Here is a 13,962-nt window from a genome sequence, read left to right as displayed (position 1 = left end):
TTTCTCTTACTATCTGTCTTTCTCTTTTCTATCTTTTTTCCTTCTTTCTCTCTCTCTTCTATTCTCTCTTTCTCTCTTCTCTTTACTCTTCTCTTTCTTTTTTTCTTTTATTTTTCTCTTCTCTCTCTCTCCCCCCCTCCCCCTCCCTCCTCCTCCACCTCCCTCCCTCCCCCACCTCCCCCCTCCCTCCCTCTCCCTCCCCCCTCTCCTCCCCTCCCTCTCCCCCTCCCCCCTCCTCCCCCCTCCCCTCCCTCCCTCCTCCCTCTCCTCCACACCTCTCCCCTCCCCTCCCCCCACCCCCCCCTCCTCCCTCCCCTCCCCCTCTCCTCTCCCCCCTCCTCCCCTCCCCCCTCCCTCTCCCTCCCTCCCCTCCCCCCTCCCCTCCTCCCTCCCTCCCCCTCCCCTCCCCCCTCTCCCCCCCCCCCCTCCCTCCTCCCCTCCCTCTCCCCTCCCCCCCCTCCTCCCCCTCCCCCCCCCCTCCTCTCCCCCTCCTCCCTCCTCCCTCCCCTCCTCCCCTCTCCCTCCTCCCTCCCCCTCTCCCCTCCTCCTCCCTCTCCCTCCTCCCTCCCCCTCTCCTCCTCCCTCCCCTCCTCCCCTCCCCCTCCTCTCCCTCTCTCCCCCCCCACCTCTCTCTTCTCTCAAAACCCCCCCCGACTGTTTCTCTCCTGTCTCTCTACCCTCTCAAACCCCCCCTGACTGTCTCTCTTCTATCTACCCCCCCACCAACTGTCTCTCTCCCTGTCTCTCTACCCCCTCCCCCCCCACTGTCTCTCTCCTATCTCCTCTCTACCCCCCCACTGTCTCTCTCCTATCTCCTCTCCCCCCCACTGTCTCTCCCTATCTCCTCTCTACCCCCCCCCCCCCACTGTCTCTCTCCTATCTCTCTTACCCCCCCCCCCCCCACTGTCTCTCTCTCTCTACCCCCCCCCACACTGTCTCTCTCTCTACCCCCCCCCCCCCACACTGTCTCTCTCTCTACCCCCCCCCCCACACTGTCTCTCTCTCTACCCCCCCCCCGTCTCTCTCCTATCTCCTCTCTACCCCCCCGCCACTGTCTCTCTACCCCCCCCCAACTGTCTCTCTTCTATCTACCCCCCCCACCAACTGTCTCTCCTCTCTACCCCCCCCCCCGCCACTCTCTCTCTGCCCCCCCCACTGTCTCTCTACCCCCCCCCCCCCCCCACTGTCTCTCTCCTATCTCCTCTCTACCCCCCCCCCCACTGTCTCTCTCCTATCTCCTCTCTACCCCCCCCCCCACTGTCTCTCTCCTATCTCCTCTCTACCCCCCCACTGTCTCTCTCTCTACCCCCCCCCACACTGTCTCTCTCTCTACCCCCCCCCCCCACTGTCTCTCTCCCTACCCCCCCCCCCCACTGTCTCTCTCCCTACCCCCCCCCCCCACTACTGTCTCTCTCCCTACCCCCCCCCCCCACTGTCTCTCTCCCTACCCCCCCCCCCCCACTGTCTCTCTCCCTACCCCCCCCCCCCCACTGTCTCTCTCCTATCTCCTCTCTACCCCCCCCACTGTCTCTCTCTCTACCCCCCCCCCCACTGTCTCTCTCTCTACCCCCCCCCCACACTGTCTCTCTCTCTACCCCCCCCCCCACACTGTCTCTCTCTCTACCCCCCCCCCCACACTGTCTCTCTCTCTACCCCCCCCCCCCACACTGTCTCTCTCTCTACCCCCCCCCCCCCACACTGTCTCTCTCTCTACCCCCCCCCCACACTGTCTCTCTCTCTACCCCCCCCCCCACACTGTCTCTCTCTCTACCCCCCCCCCCCCCCCACACTGTCTCTCTCTCTACCCCCCCCCCCCCCCACACTGTCTCTCTCTCTACCCCCCCCCCCACACTGTCTCTCTCTCTACCCCCCCCCCCAAACTGTCTCTCTTCTATCTACCCCCCCACTGTCTCTCTCCTGTCTCTACCCCCCCCGCCACTGTCTCTCTCCTATCTCCTCTCTACCCCCCCCCCACTGTCTCTCTCTCTACCCTCCCCCCCACACTGTCTCTCTCTCTACCCCCCCCCCAAACTGTCTCTCTTCTATCTACCCCCCCACTGTCTCTCTCCTGTCTCTACCCCCCCCGCCACTGTCTCTCTCCTATCTCCTCTCTACCCCCCCCCCACTGTCTCTCTCTCTACCCTCCCCCCCACACTGTCTCTCTCTCTACCCCCCCCCCACACTGTCTCTCTCCTATCTCCTCTCTACCCCCCCCCCCACTGTCTCTCTCTCTACCCCCCCCACTGTCTCTCTCCTATCTCCTCTCTACCCCCCCCCACTGTCTCTCTACCCCCCCCGCCCACTGTCTCTCTTCTATCTCTCTACACCCCCCCCACTGTCTCTCTCCTCTCTACCCCACTGTCTCTCTCCTCTCTACCCCCCCCCCACTGTCTCTCTCCTGTCTCCCATCTCTCTACCCCCCCCCCCCCCACTGACTCTCTCCTATCTCTCTACCCTCCACCTCTCTCTCTACATCCCCCACCCATTGTATAAATGAACAGTGATCAAGACCACACTTTGACCTCAAGAGTTTTGAGTTTTGAGAGTTTATTCGCACTCAACATCAAAGGATTTCAAGAGTTGATTCAGGACTGATGGTATAACAAATGCCACCACTCGAACAGGTTGATGCTGTCGTTCCCCAGTCTAGCAAGGTCCACTCTAGAACTTCTTCCTCCTGGGTGGAAACTTTGCCTGGAAAGCAGAAAAGTCGAACAGCGTTGGCACAGAGACGTTTAAGCAACTGATTCCCAAGCCTGCTTTCATTCATTCGTGGGACATGGGTGTCGCTGGCTGGGCCGGTATTTATTGCCCATCCCTAGTTGCCCTTGGAGGGCAGTTGAGAGTCAACCACATTGCTGTGGCTCTGGAGTCACATGTAGGCCAGACCTGGGTAAGGACGGCAGATTTCCTTCCCTAAAGGGAACCAGATGGGTTTTTCCGACAATGGTCATCAAACAACAACACAGCACAGACAACAGGCCCTTCGGCCCAACAAGCCCGTGCTGCCATTTCAACATTGAGAGTCCCCTCGTGCCCCCCCCCCCCCCCCCCCCAATGACCCTTGTCTATGCTTATGGCACTCCACATTGGAAACCAGGTTGAGGGGAGACTAAGGACAATTTGTTACACCAATCAGCCTTAGGGTGTGGGAGGAAACCAAGAAAACCCACGCAAGCACGGGGAGAATGTGCAAACTCCCACAGACACTGGCCCAAATCCATGTATCTGCACAGCAAACAGTGATAGTCGCTGAGGTGTCGTGTTGCCCGTCAGATGGTCCCGTTTAAGCGTACACTAACGACGTGAAGCACTTGGCTATTCTTGAAACAACCAAGAGCAGCCCTCGTACGACCCATCGCGTGTATGCCCCTTGTTGGACAACAAGGCGGACTGAATCGCCTGTGGAACAGCAACACCATGCACATCCTTATACAAACATTCAAAGGAATCCCCACAAGCTCAAAAGTAAAACAAGTGAGCCAGAAAATATGTTGGAAGGTCCCCCAAGGCACCTGATCCTTATTTAAAACAGTCTCCTATATCCCTCCATCCTGCTCATGTGTCTATCAAAGTAACTCAAACAAGTCGAGCGTGCCTGCCTCCACCACCCTACTGGGCAGAGCATTCCACACCCCCACTACCCTGTGTGTGAAAACCTCTGTCTAACGTCCGAATTATACCTCACCCTCACCCCATGGCCCCTTGTAATGTGCATTTCCAATCGAGGAAAAAGCTTCCCACTGATTCTCAATTCCAGATATTTCAGTGGCACAGTGGGCTAGCACAGCTGCCTCACAGCGCCAGGGACCTGGGTTCAATTCCCAACTTGGGTCACAGTCTGCACATTCTCCCTGCGTCTGCACGGGTTTCCTCCCACAGTCCAAAGATGTGCGGGTTTGGCGAATTGGCCATGCTAAATTGACCCTTACTGTCGGGGGACTAGCCAGGGTAAATTTTTGGGGTTGGTGGATGGGGCCTGGGTGGTCAGTGCAGACTCGATGGGTTGAATGGCCTCCCTGTGCAGCGCAGGGATTCTACGAAGTTAAATTTCACCACCTGCGGCGGGATTCGAAACCAGGGCCCCAGAACAGGAGCTGAGACTCTGGATTAATAGTTGGACGATAATCTCATTGCTCTCTATCTGTCGTTGAGAGGTTGATGTCGTTAAAAGCTAACAAGCCAGTTCATGCAAGCAACTGGGAAGACAAATAGTACGGTGGCCGTCATCGCGAAGGGATCTGTGTACGCAGAGTAAAAAAACCTTGCTGCAATTGTGTACAGCCTTAGTGCGACCTCAGCTGGAACTATCATGCACATTTTTAGTGTCCAGGATCAAGTCTGTATCATTGCTTGGGAAGCAATGGCGGAGTGCTATTATCACTTGGCTACTAATCCAAAATCTCACCTGGGGTCCTTGTTACAATCATAGAACCCTACAGTGCAGAAGGAGGCCATTTAGCCATTTGAGTCTACACCAACCAAGCCCCTATCCAGTTCCTATCTCGGGGCAATTTAGCACGGCCAATCCACCTAACCTACATATCTTTGGACTGTGGGAGGAAACCCACGCAGACACAAGGAGAGTGTGCAAACTCCACACAGACAGTTGGGAATTGAACCTGGGTCCCTGGAGCTGTGAGGCAGCAGTGCTCACCCACTGTGCCAACCTAATGGTAATATCACTAGACTATTAATCCAGAAACTTGGTTAATTTTTTGGGGACCCGGGTTCGAATCCCGCCACAGCCGATGGTGGAATTTGAATTCAGTAAAAAATATCTGGAATTAAGAATCTACTGATGACCATTAAACCATCGTCAGAAAAACCCATCTGGTTCACCAATGTCCTTGAGGGAAGGAAATCTGCTGTCCTTACCTGGTCTGGCCTACATGTCACTCCAGAGACACGGCAGTGTGGCTGAGACTCCAAGGGCAATTAGGGATGGGCAATAAATGCTGACCCAGCCAGCGATGCCCATGTCCCAGGGATGAATAATCCTCGGTATAATTCAAGAGAAAAGATTTGTGGAGAGGATGTTTCCGTTCGTGGGAAAGATTAGCAGTCGAGGGCACAGCCTCAGAGTAAAGGGACTGAGATGGGGAGAAATTTCTTCAGCCAAAGGGTTTGGTGGGTCATTGAGTGTCTTTAAGACAGAGATGGATAGGTTCTTGGTCAGTAAGGGGATCAAGTGTTATGGCAAAAAGCTCAGAGAATGGGGATGAGTAGTATATCATCCGTAATCGAATGGTGGAGCGGACTCGATGGGCCGAGTGGCCTAATTCTGCTCCTATATCTTATGGTCTGATGGGGACCGGCGATGAATGAAGAGATAGGGAGTGGAGAAAGGAACTATCAACATTAACAAGCCAAGGTTTTGAGGAACACATTGAGAGAGGCACAATGTACAAACACTCCCTCGCTTACCAGAGTACTTCCCAAATAATCAGGAGGAGGAAGATCCACCATTTGGTTGTTCATCAGCTCATCTGCATCCATGGCAACCTGGAGTGAGGAAGGGCAATGAAATATTAATTCCCTCAAAAAGCACATTCATATCGAGCTTCAAATTCTCTGCTGATTAGAGGCTGGAGGGGAGGGGCATTCCAGGAACATAATCAGGCTGTGGGTTGGCACTGCTGCCTCACAGCGCCAGGGACCCAGGTTCAATTCCCAGCTTGGGTCACGGTCTGTGCGGGTTTCCTCCGGTTCCCTCCGACAGTCCGAAAGATGTGCTGGTTAGGTGCTAAACTCTCCCTCAGTGTAACTCAAACAGGAGTGTGGCAGCTCGGGGATTTTCACAGTAACATTCATGTAAACCTACTTGTGACACTAATAAATAAACTTAAATTATTTATACTCCATTCAAACTGCTTTTTGGCCCTCCCGTTTGGTTCCAGCTTGAATTCTGAGAGGCATCGGGATACATACAAAGTTGGGTGGGAGGGTGAGCTGTGTGTGTGGGTATCTGCATGGCAGATGCAGTATAATGTGGATAAATGTGAGCTTATCCACTTTGGTAGCAATCATAGGAAGACAGATTATTATTCGAATAGGTGTAACTTGAGAGGGGCGGATACTCAGCGAGACCTTGGAGCCCTCGTGCATCAGTCACTGAAAGTAAGCGCAGGTACAGCAGGCAGTAAAGGCGGCAAATGGTATGTTGACCTTCACAGATTTATAGAATCCCTGCCGTGTAGAAGGAGGCCATTTGGCCCATTGAGGCTGCACCGACCATAATCCCACCCAGGCCCTATTCCCGTAACCCCACATATTTACACTGCCTATCCCAAAGCCCCTAAGGGGCAATTTAGCATGGCCAATTCATCTAACCTGCACATCTTTGGACTGTGGGAGGAAACCGGAGCACCTAAAGGAAACCCACACAGACACGAGGAGAACATGCAGACTCCATACAGAAAGGCAGGGACAAACCTGGGTCCCTAGAGCTATGAGGCAGCAGTGCTAACATCTGTGCCACCTTATCGCAAGAGGATTTGAGTATAGGGATAGGGATGTTTTACTGCAACTGTACAGGGTGATGATGAGGTCACACCTGGAGTATTGTGTGCTGTTTTGGTCTCCTTATCTGAGGAAGGATGTCCTTGCTATAGAGGGAGTACAGCGAAGGTTTACCAGGCTGATTCCTGGGATGGCAGCTCTGTCATATGAGGAGAGACTAAGTCGGATATGACTCACCTCCCATTCTCTGGCCAATTCAACACATTTGAAAGATAGAAATAGGTGTGGGAGGAGTCCCCTTGAGCCTGCTCCACTATTCATTACGATCATGGCTGACCCTCTATTATAGCACAACATTTCCCCATTCTTTCCCCACACCCTTGCTGCTTCTTTTCAAACCTTCTGGGTGACAGAGGTAGTTGTGACTAAGCCAGAACATTTAGTGATTAGTTTGAACCGGGGCAGAGTCTGTTTGATATTCAACCAGAGACATTTTGAATCAGAACGTGCTGTAAATGCATGGGGCATTCTGTCATGCAGAGTCCCTCTGCTGGTACAAGTGCACGTGCACGTGTAGGATTCTGCCTTGGAAGAGGCAAGTTAAAACCTGGGAAAAGACAGAATCAAGGCACCTACTTCCTGAAGTGATTCCAGAAGATCGCTCCCAGCTCTCTTCCCGCCAGGTCGGAGGTCAAAGGACCAATGCTGTGCGGACAGTAGATTGACAAAGATGGTGAACCCCAGGGCGAGGTAGACAAGCGATCTCATCTTGGCTGACATTCTGGGATAGCGAGAGTGACGTTAGCTGCAAACAAAGATTCATGTTTATTTTTAAATTTGGGAAAACAAGTCGGGGTGATAAATCATCTTGAGTAAATTGCAAGAAGAAGAATGAAAATTGTAAACGATTTGTGTAGAGTTTGCACATTCTCCCCATGTCTGCATGGGTTTCCTCCCACAGTCCAAAGATGTGCGGGTTAGGTGGATTGGCCATGCTAATATAGCCCTTAGTATCAGGGGGATTAGTATGCTAAATGTATGGGGTTAGGGCCTGGGTGGGATTGTGGTCAGTGGGGGCTCAATGGCCTCCTTCTGCACTGTTGGGATTCTATGATTCCATGCCAGATTCTCCCTCATGTACCCGAACAGGCGCCAGAGTGTGGCAACTAGGGGGATTTTCACAGTGACTTCATTGCACTGTTAACGTAAGCCCACTTGTGAAACTAATAAATAAACTTTAAACAGCAAGGTTTTAACTAGCCCCACCAGAAGCTTTTAAACAATGAAACCAGGAGGCCATTCAGCCCTTCGAGCCTGCTCCACTATTCACTAAGATCATGGTCTATCCTTGTCTCAATGTCCCACTTTCTCCCCATATTCTCGATGCCATTCACCATCTCTTTCCTGAGTACATTTCGAGGGGAAGGTGCCGGCCCAGTGGTATTATCACCGAGACTATTATCCAGAAACTCAGCTAATGTTCTGGGGACCCCGGGTTCGAATCCCACCACGGCAGATGGTGGAATTTGAACTCAATAAAAGAAATCTGGAATTCAGAATCTACCACTGACCCATTGTCAGGAAAAACCCATCTGGTTCCCTTTAGGGAAGGAAATCTGCTGTCCTTACCCAGTCTGGCCTACATGTGACTCCAGATCCATGTGGTTAGAATCACAGAATTGCAGATGGAGGCCATTCGGCCCATCGAGTCTGCACTGAGCACAATCCCACCCAGGCTCTGTCCCCATAACCCCACACATTTACCCTGCTAATCCCTCTGACACTAAGGGCCAATTTAGCATGGCCAATCTACCGAACCTGCACACGTTTGGGCTGTGGGAGGAACCGGAGCACCCGGAGGAAACCCACACAGACACAGGGAGAATGTGCAGTCTCCACACAGACAGTGACCCAAGCCGGGAATGGAACCTGGGTCCCTGGCGCCGTGAGGCAGCAGTGCTAACCACCGTGCCACCTTCACTTCTTTTTGCTTTCTGTAAATCCTCCTGGCTGCCCCTGTTCATCACCATTTCAAACCAGGTGCCTTCATGGGTGCAGCACAGTGGCTGGCACTGCCTCCTCACAGCACCAGGGACGCAGGTTCTATTCCCAGCTTGGGTCACTGTCTGTGCGGAGTCTGCACATTCTCCCCGTGTCTGTGCGAGTTTCCTCCGGGTGCTCTGGTTTCCTCCCACAGTCCGAAAGACGTGCTGGTTAGGTACTAAATTCCCCCTCAACAGGCACCAGGGTGTGGCGACTAGGGGAATTTCACAGTAACCTCGGATAAACCAACTTGTGACACTTATAAACTAAAACACACCCTTCTTATTAAGTGTGACCTTTATGAGGCCTTTCTGTCTCTGATCCAGTTAAAGCACCTACACCGCCCCCCAAGATTTAGCTGTCCAGTATATGAGAATAGGACAGCGATATTAGAAACAAACACAAATATTAAAATTCCTGTTGCCGACATTCACATCTCAGTTCTAGCTGTACGGACCTCCATCCCTCACCTGTGGGTGGGTGTTCTCAGTTCTAGCTGTACGGACCTCCATCCCTCACCTGTGGGTGTGTGTTCTCAGTCCTAGCTGTACGGACCTCCATCCCTCACCTGTGGGTGTGTGTTCTCAGTTCTAGCTGTACGGACCTCCATCCCTCACCTGTGGGTGTGTGTTCTCAGTTCTAGCTGTACGGACCTCCATCCCTCATCTGTGGGTGTGTGTTCTCAGTTCTGGCTGTACGGACCTCCATCCCTCACCTGTGGGTGTGTGTTCTCAGTTCTAGCTGTACGGACCTCCATCCCTCATCTGTGGGTGTGTGTTCTCAGTTCTAGCTGTACGGACCTCCATCCCTCATCTGTGGGTGTGTGTTCTCAGTTCCAGCTGTACGGACCTCCATCCCTCACCTGTGGGTGTGTGTTCTCAGTTCCAGCTGTACGGACCTCCATCCCTCACCTGTGGGTGTGTGTTCTCAGTTCTAGCTGTACGGACCTCCATCCCTCACCTGTGGGTGTGTGTTCCATTTGAGTGCGGCATTCCTTACCAATGACTCTGCTGTTTGATGCCTTTTCCTAATCCCAAACCTCCGGGATCTCCATCGGCTGGGACAGTGGCAGGAGAGTGACAATACAGATTGGAAGCCGGAGCCACAGCTATTTATTTACGGAGCTACCCATTACAAGCAAGTGCCTCCGAACCCAAAAGCTTACAGCCCCAGTCTGCTGCTATTGACAGAAGCAGAAGTGAGTGCCCAGTCTACCGTTCACGTCCGATTAACACAGGATCTCTCTCCCTAAGTTCACTATTCATTGTGGATTTATATAGAACAGTACCAGCACACGCACAGGCCCTTTGCCCCATCATGTTGTACCCAATATGGCACGGTAGCACAGTGGGTTAGCACTGCTACTTCACAGCGCCAGGGACCTGGGTTCGATTCCCAGCTCAGGTCACTGTCTGTGTGGAGTCTGCACATTCTCCCCATGTCTGCATGGGTTTCCTTCAGGTACTCCAGTTTCCTCCCACAGTCCAAAGATGTGCAGGTTAGGGAGATTGGCCATGCTAGGAAATTGCCCCTTAGTGTCCAGGGATGTGTAGGTTAGAGGGATTAGTGGGTATAATATGTATGGATATGGGGATAGGGCCTGGGTGGGATTGTGGTTGGTACAGACTCGATGGGCCGAAGGGCCTCTTTCTGCACTATGATGCCAAATTAAACTCCTCCCTTCTGCCTGCCCTTGCTCCATATCCCTCTACCCCTCGCATATTCATGTGTTGATCTAAAAGCCCCTTAAATACCCCTCCCCCTATCAATATCTGCCTCCACTGCCACCCCTGGCAGCGTGTTCCAGACACACACTGTGTAAAAAACTTTCCCCTCTCACCTTTAGTGCCCGCCCCCAAGGATTAGACATTTCAACACTGGGGAAAAAAAATTCCATCAACCTCATAATTTTACAGACTTCTATCAGGTCTCCCCTCAGCTTCTGCTAGTCCAGAGAAAATAACCCTAATTTGTCCAGCCTCTCCTTATAGCTCATACCCTCTAATCCAGGCAGTATCCTGGTAAACCTCTTCTGCACCTTCTCCAAAACCTCCACATCCTTCCTGTCATGTGGACACAATACTCTACAGTGTGGACTAACCAAAGTTTTATAAAGTTGCAACGTTCCATACTGATTGTCGTACTCAATGCCCTGACCAATAAAGACAAACATGCTATACACCTTCTGTACCACCTTATCTACTTGCGTGGACACTTTGAGGGACTACGGGCTTGTGGATTGTTTTCGCTGGAGTTCAGACAAACGAGGGGGGGGATCTCACAGAGATTTATAAAGTTCCAACAGGACTAGACAGGGTAGATGCAGGGAGGATGTTCCCAATGGTGGGGGGGAGACCAGAACCAGGGGGTCACAGTCTGAGGATTCGGGGTAGACCATTTAGGACGGAGATGAGGAGACATTTCTTCACCCGGTGAGCCTGTGGAATTCATTCCCACAGGAAGTAGTTGAGGCCAAAACATTGAATATATTCAGGAGGCGGCTGGATATAGCAGTCGGGGCGAATGGGATCAAAGGGAGAAAGCAGGATTAGACTGTTGAGTTGGACGATCAGCTGTGATGGTGATGAATGGCGGAGCAGGCTTGAAGGGCTGAATGGCCTCCTCCTGTTCCTATCTTCTATGTTTCTCTGAACCCCAAGATCCCTCCATGTGTCACTGCTATCCAGGGTCCTGCTATTAACTGTATACTTACCCTTAATAATTGATCTCCCAAAGTTAAGCACCTCACACATGCCTGGATGAAACTCCATCTGCCATTTCTCAGCATATCTCTGCAACTGATCGATAATCCCACTTATCCACAACTCCGTCTATCTGCAAACTTACTAACCCACCCATCTATGTCTTATCCAAGACACTTTTATATGCATCACGAACGGCAGAGGTCCCAGCACGGACCCATGAGTTCCAGCCAGCAAAACACCCTGCCACCACTCTCCTCAGACAAGCCCATTCTGAATCTGAGTGGCCAAGTCACTGTGGGTCCCACGTATCTTCATCTCCTGGATGGGCCCACCATGAGGGACCTTGTCGAAAGCTGTACTAAAGTCCACGGCATACAGTTAGAGGTTTACAGTTTGGACACAGACCTTTTGGCCCCAACTTGTCCATGCTATCCCTTTTTTTTTAAATGACTAAGCCAATTGCCCACGCTGGCCGAGATTCCCTGATACGCATGTAACTGTCTAAGTGCTTTTTAAAATTGTACCCACTTCGACTACCACCTCTGGCAGCTCGTTCCAGACACTCACCACCCTCTGTGTGAAACAATAGCCCCTCTGGACACTTGTCTATCTCTCCCCTCTCACCTTAAACCTGTGCCCTCTAATTATCGACTCCCCTACCTTTGGGGAAAAGATGTTGACTATCTAGCTGATCTGATTATTTTACAGACCTCTCTAAGATCATTCCTACGCTCCAGACCCAAAAAAAAATCCCAGTCTCCTAACTCAAACCATCAAGTCCCAGTAGCATCCTAGTAAATCTTTTCTGCACTCTTTCTAGTTTAATAATACCCTTTCTATAATAGGGCAACCAGAACTGTACACACTATTCCAAATGTGGCCTTACCAATGTCTTGTACAACTTCAACAAGACATCCCAACTCCTGTATTCGGATCGATGAAACCAAGCATGCCGAATGCCTTCTTCACCACTCTGTCCACCTGTGACTCCACTTTCAAGGAGCTATGAACCTGTACCCCTAGATCTCTGTTCTCTAACTCTCCCCAGCATCTTACCATTAACTGTGTAAGTCCTGCCCTGGTTCGAACTATCAAAATGCATCACCTCACATTTATCTAAATTAAACTCCATCTGCCTTTCGTCAGCCCACTGGTCCAATTGATCAGGATCCCGTTGCAATTGGTGATAACCTTCTGATGAAGACAGGATCCACTGCGCTCCCCTCACTCTCTCTCTCCCTGGCTTAAACCATACGTGTTGCACTCAGCATCCAGAAACAGGAACCTTCGGGAGATACAGTCGGGAGCTGACACCGATAGCCCAGGGAACCAGAGAGAAAGATGAAAGAGATACGCCAAGAGGAAGAATATCCTTACCTTGCTTGGTTGACACTTGGAGCCCAGTGCTCAGTTCACATTTCAGCCACTGCTTATATACAACACAGCCATTAAGAGCCCAGTGGGGGTGGAACTGTCCAAAGGATTAAACCAAATCCTATAATCCCCTCGGCAGTGTCATTATTCAGACGCTGAAGTCAAAATTAACAGATTTGTGGCTACTTAATCAAGCTCAGGGAATGCTTTCTGATCCCAAAGTGCTCAGACTGAGAGACAGTGTCCCACTGTGCCGTGAAGTGGGGACAGGGAGGTGTGTGTCAGCAATGTCCTTCTCTTGAGCAGGAGATAATCTATTCACCCGTTACAGATTAACAACACATTAAACAGGCCCCCCACCACATAACCTTAAGGCAAGGCTTCACTTGTGGATGTCCCCCTTTCGTGGGGAGGGGGGTCCATTAAGTGCACACGTTTCAAAAGCCAGGAACTGCTCTCCTAAGCTGAGTTATTCATCTCCCTGTTCAGAGTTTTCATTTGCGACAAACTTTCTTTCAAAACCTTTTTCTCATTTGCTTTGATTTATTACATAGAACAGTACAGGCCCTTTGGCCCTCGATGTTGTGCTGAGCTACGTCCAAACCCAAGATCAAGCTATCCCACTCCCTATCATTCTGGTGTGCTCCATGTGCCTATCCAATAACCGCTGGAAAGTCCCTAAAGTGTCCGACTCCACTATCACAGCAGGCAGTCTATTCCACACCCCAACCACTCTCTGAGTGACAAATCTACCTTGGACATCCCTCCTATATCGCCCACCATGAATCTTATAGTTATGCCCCCTAGTAACAGCTACATCCACCCGAGGAAATAGTCTCTGCACGCCCACTCTATCCCCCAAATCATCTTAAAAACCTCGATTAAGTCGCCTCTCATCCTCCTCCGCTCTAAAGAGAAAAGCCCCAGCTCCTTCAACCTTTCCTCATAAGACCCACCCTCCAAACCAGGCAGCATCCTGGTAAATCTCCTCTCTCCAATGCTTCCACATCCTTCTGATAGTGAGGTGACCAGAACTGCACACAATATTCCAAATGTGGTCTCACCAAGGTCCAGTGCAGTTGCAGCATAACCCCACGGCCCTTAAACTCAAACCCCCTGTTAATAAACGCTAACACACTATAAGCCTTCTTCACGTCTCTATGCATCTGAGTGGCAACCTTCAGAGATCTGTGGATATGAACCCCAAGATTTCTCTGTTCCCCTACATTCTTCAGAACCCTATAATCCGCATTCAACTTCGTCCTACCAAAATGAATCACCTCGCACTTATCAGGGTTAAACTCCGTCTGCCACTTTTTGGCCCAGCTCTGCATCCTCTCAATGTCTCTTTGCAGCCTACAAGAGCCCTCCACCTCAT

General features: G+C 51.5%; 1 protein-coding gene across 2 annotated transcripts; it reads right to left on the bottom strand.

Annotated features, from left to right (window-relative positions):
- Positions 1 to 2,582: 2,582 nt before the first annotated feature.
- Positions 2,583 to 12,670, bottom strand: LOC145361422 (progonadoliberin-1-like). 2 transcript variants are annotated; one of them, XM_080217161.1, is made up of 4 exons: positions 12,588 to 12,670; positions 7,099 to 7,267; positions 5,428 to 5,505; positions 2,583 to 2,694 (listed from the first exon to the last, which is right to left on the bottom strand). In XM_080217161.1, exons 2-4 carry the CDS (start codon positions 7,240 to 7,242, stop codon positions 2,662 to 2,664), a joined length of 255 nt encoding a protein of 84 aa, XP_080073287.1. In that variant the 5' UTR covers positions 7,243 to 7,267; positions 12,588 to 12,670; the 3' UTR covers positions 2,583 to 2,661. The 2 variants fall into 2 exon arrangements, with proteins under 2 accessions (XP_080073287.1, XP_080073288.1); XM_080217162.1 differs by lacking the exon at positions 12,588 to 12,670 and adding an exon at positions 12,097 to 12,166.
- Positions 12,671 to 13,962: the final 1,292 nt, after the last annotated feature.

The sequence above is a fragment of the Carcharhinus amblyrhynchos genome, chromosome 34 (assembly GCF_965287045.1).
Source record: "Carcharhinus amblyrhynchos chromosome 34, sCarAmb.v2.hapA, whole genome shotgun sequence".
Taxonomy (NCBI): Eukaryota; Metazoa; Chordata; class Chondrichthyes; order Carcharhiniformes; family Carcharhinidae; genus Carcharhinus; species Carcharhinus amblyrhynchos.
Note: the sequence above shows the minus strand (reverse complement) of the source record. Positions and strands in the feature narration are given on the sequence as shown.

Bases quoted from the DNA above. Each gene is read 5' to 3' on its own strand.
- LOC145361422 (XM_080217161.1), bottom strand. From the start codon at position 7,242: ATGTCAGCCAAGATGAGATCGCTTGTCTACCTCGCCCTGGGGTTCACC. The intron at 5,506-7,098 runs GTAGGTGCCTTG...TCCTCACTCCAG, and splicing joins TTCTGGAATCACTTCAGGAA to GTTGCCATGGATGCAGATGA. The intron at 2,695-5,427 runs GTAAGCGAGGGA...TCTGCTTTCCAG, and splicing joins ATTATTTGGGAAGTACTCTG to GCAAAGTTTCCACCCAGGAG.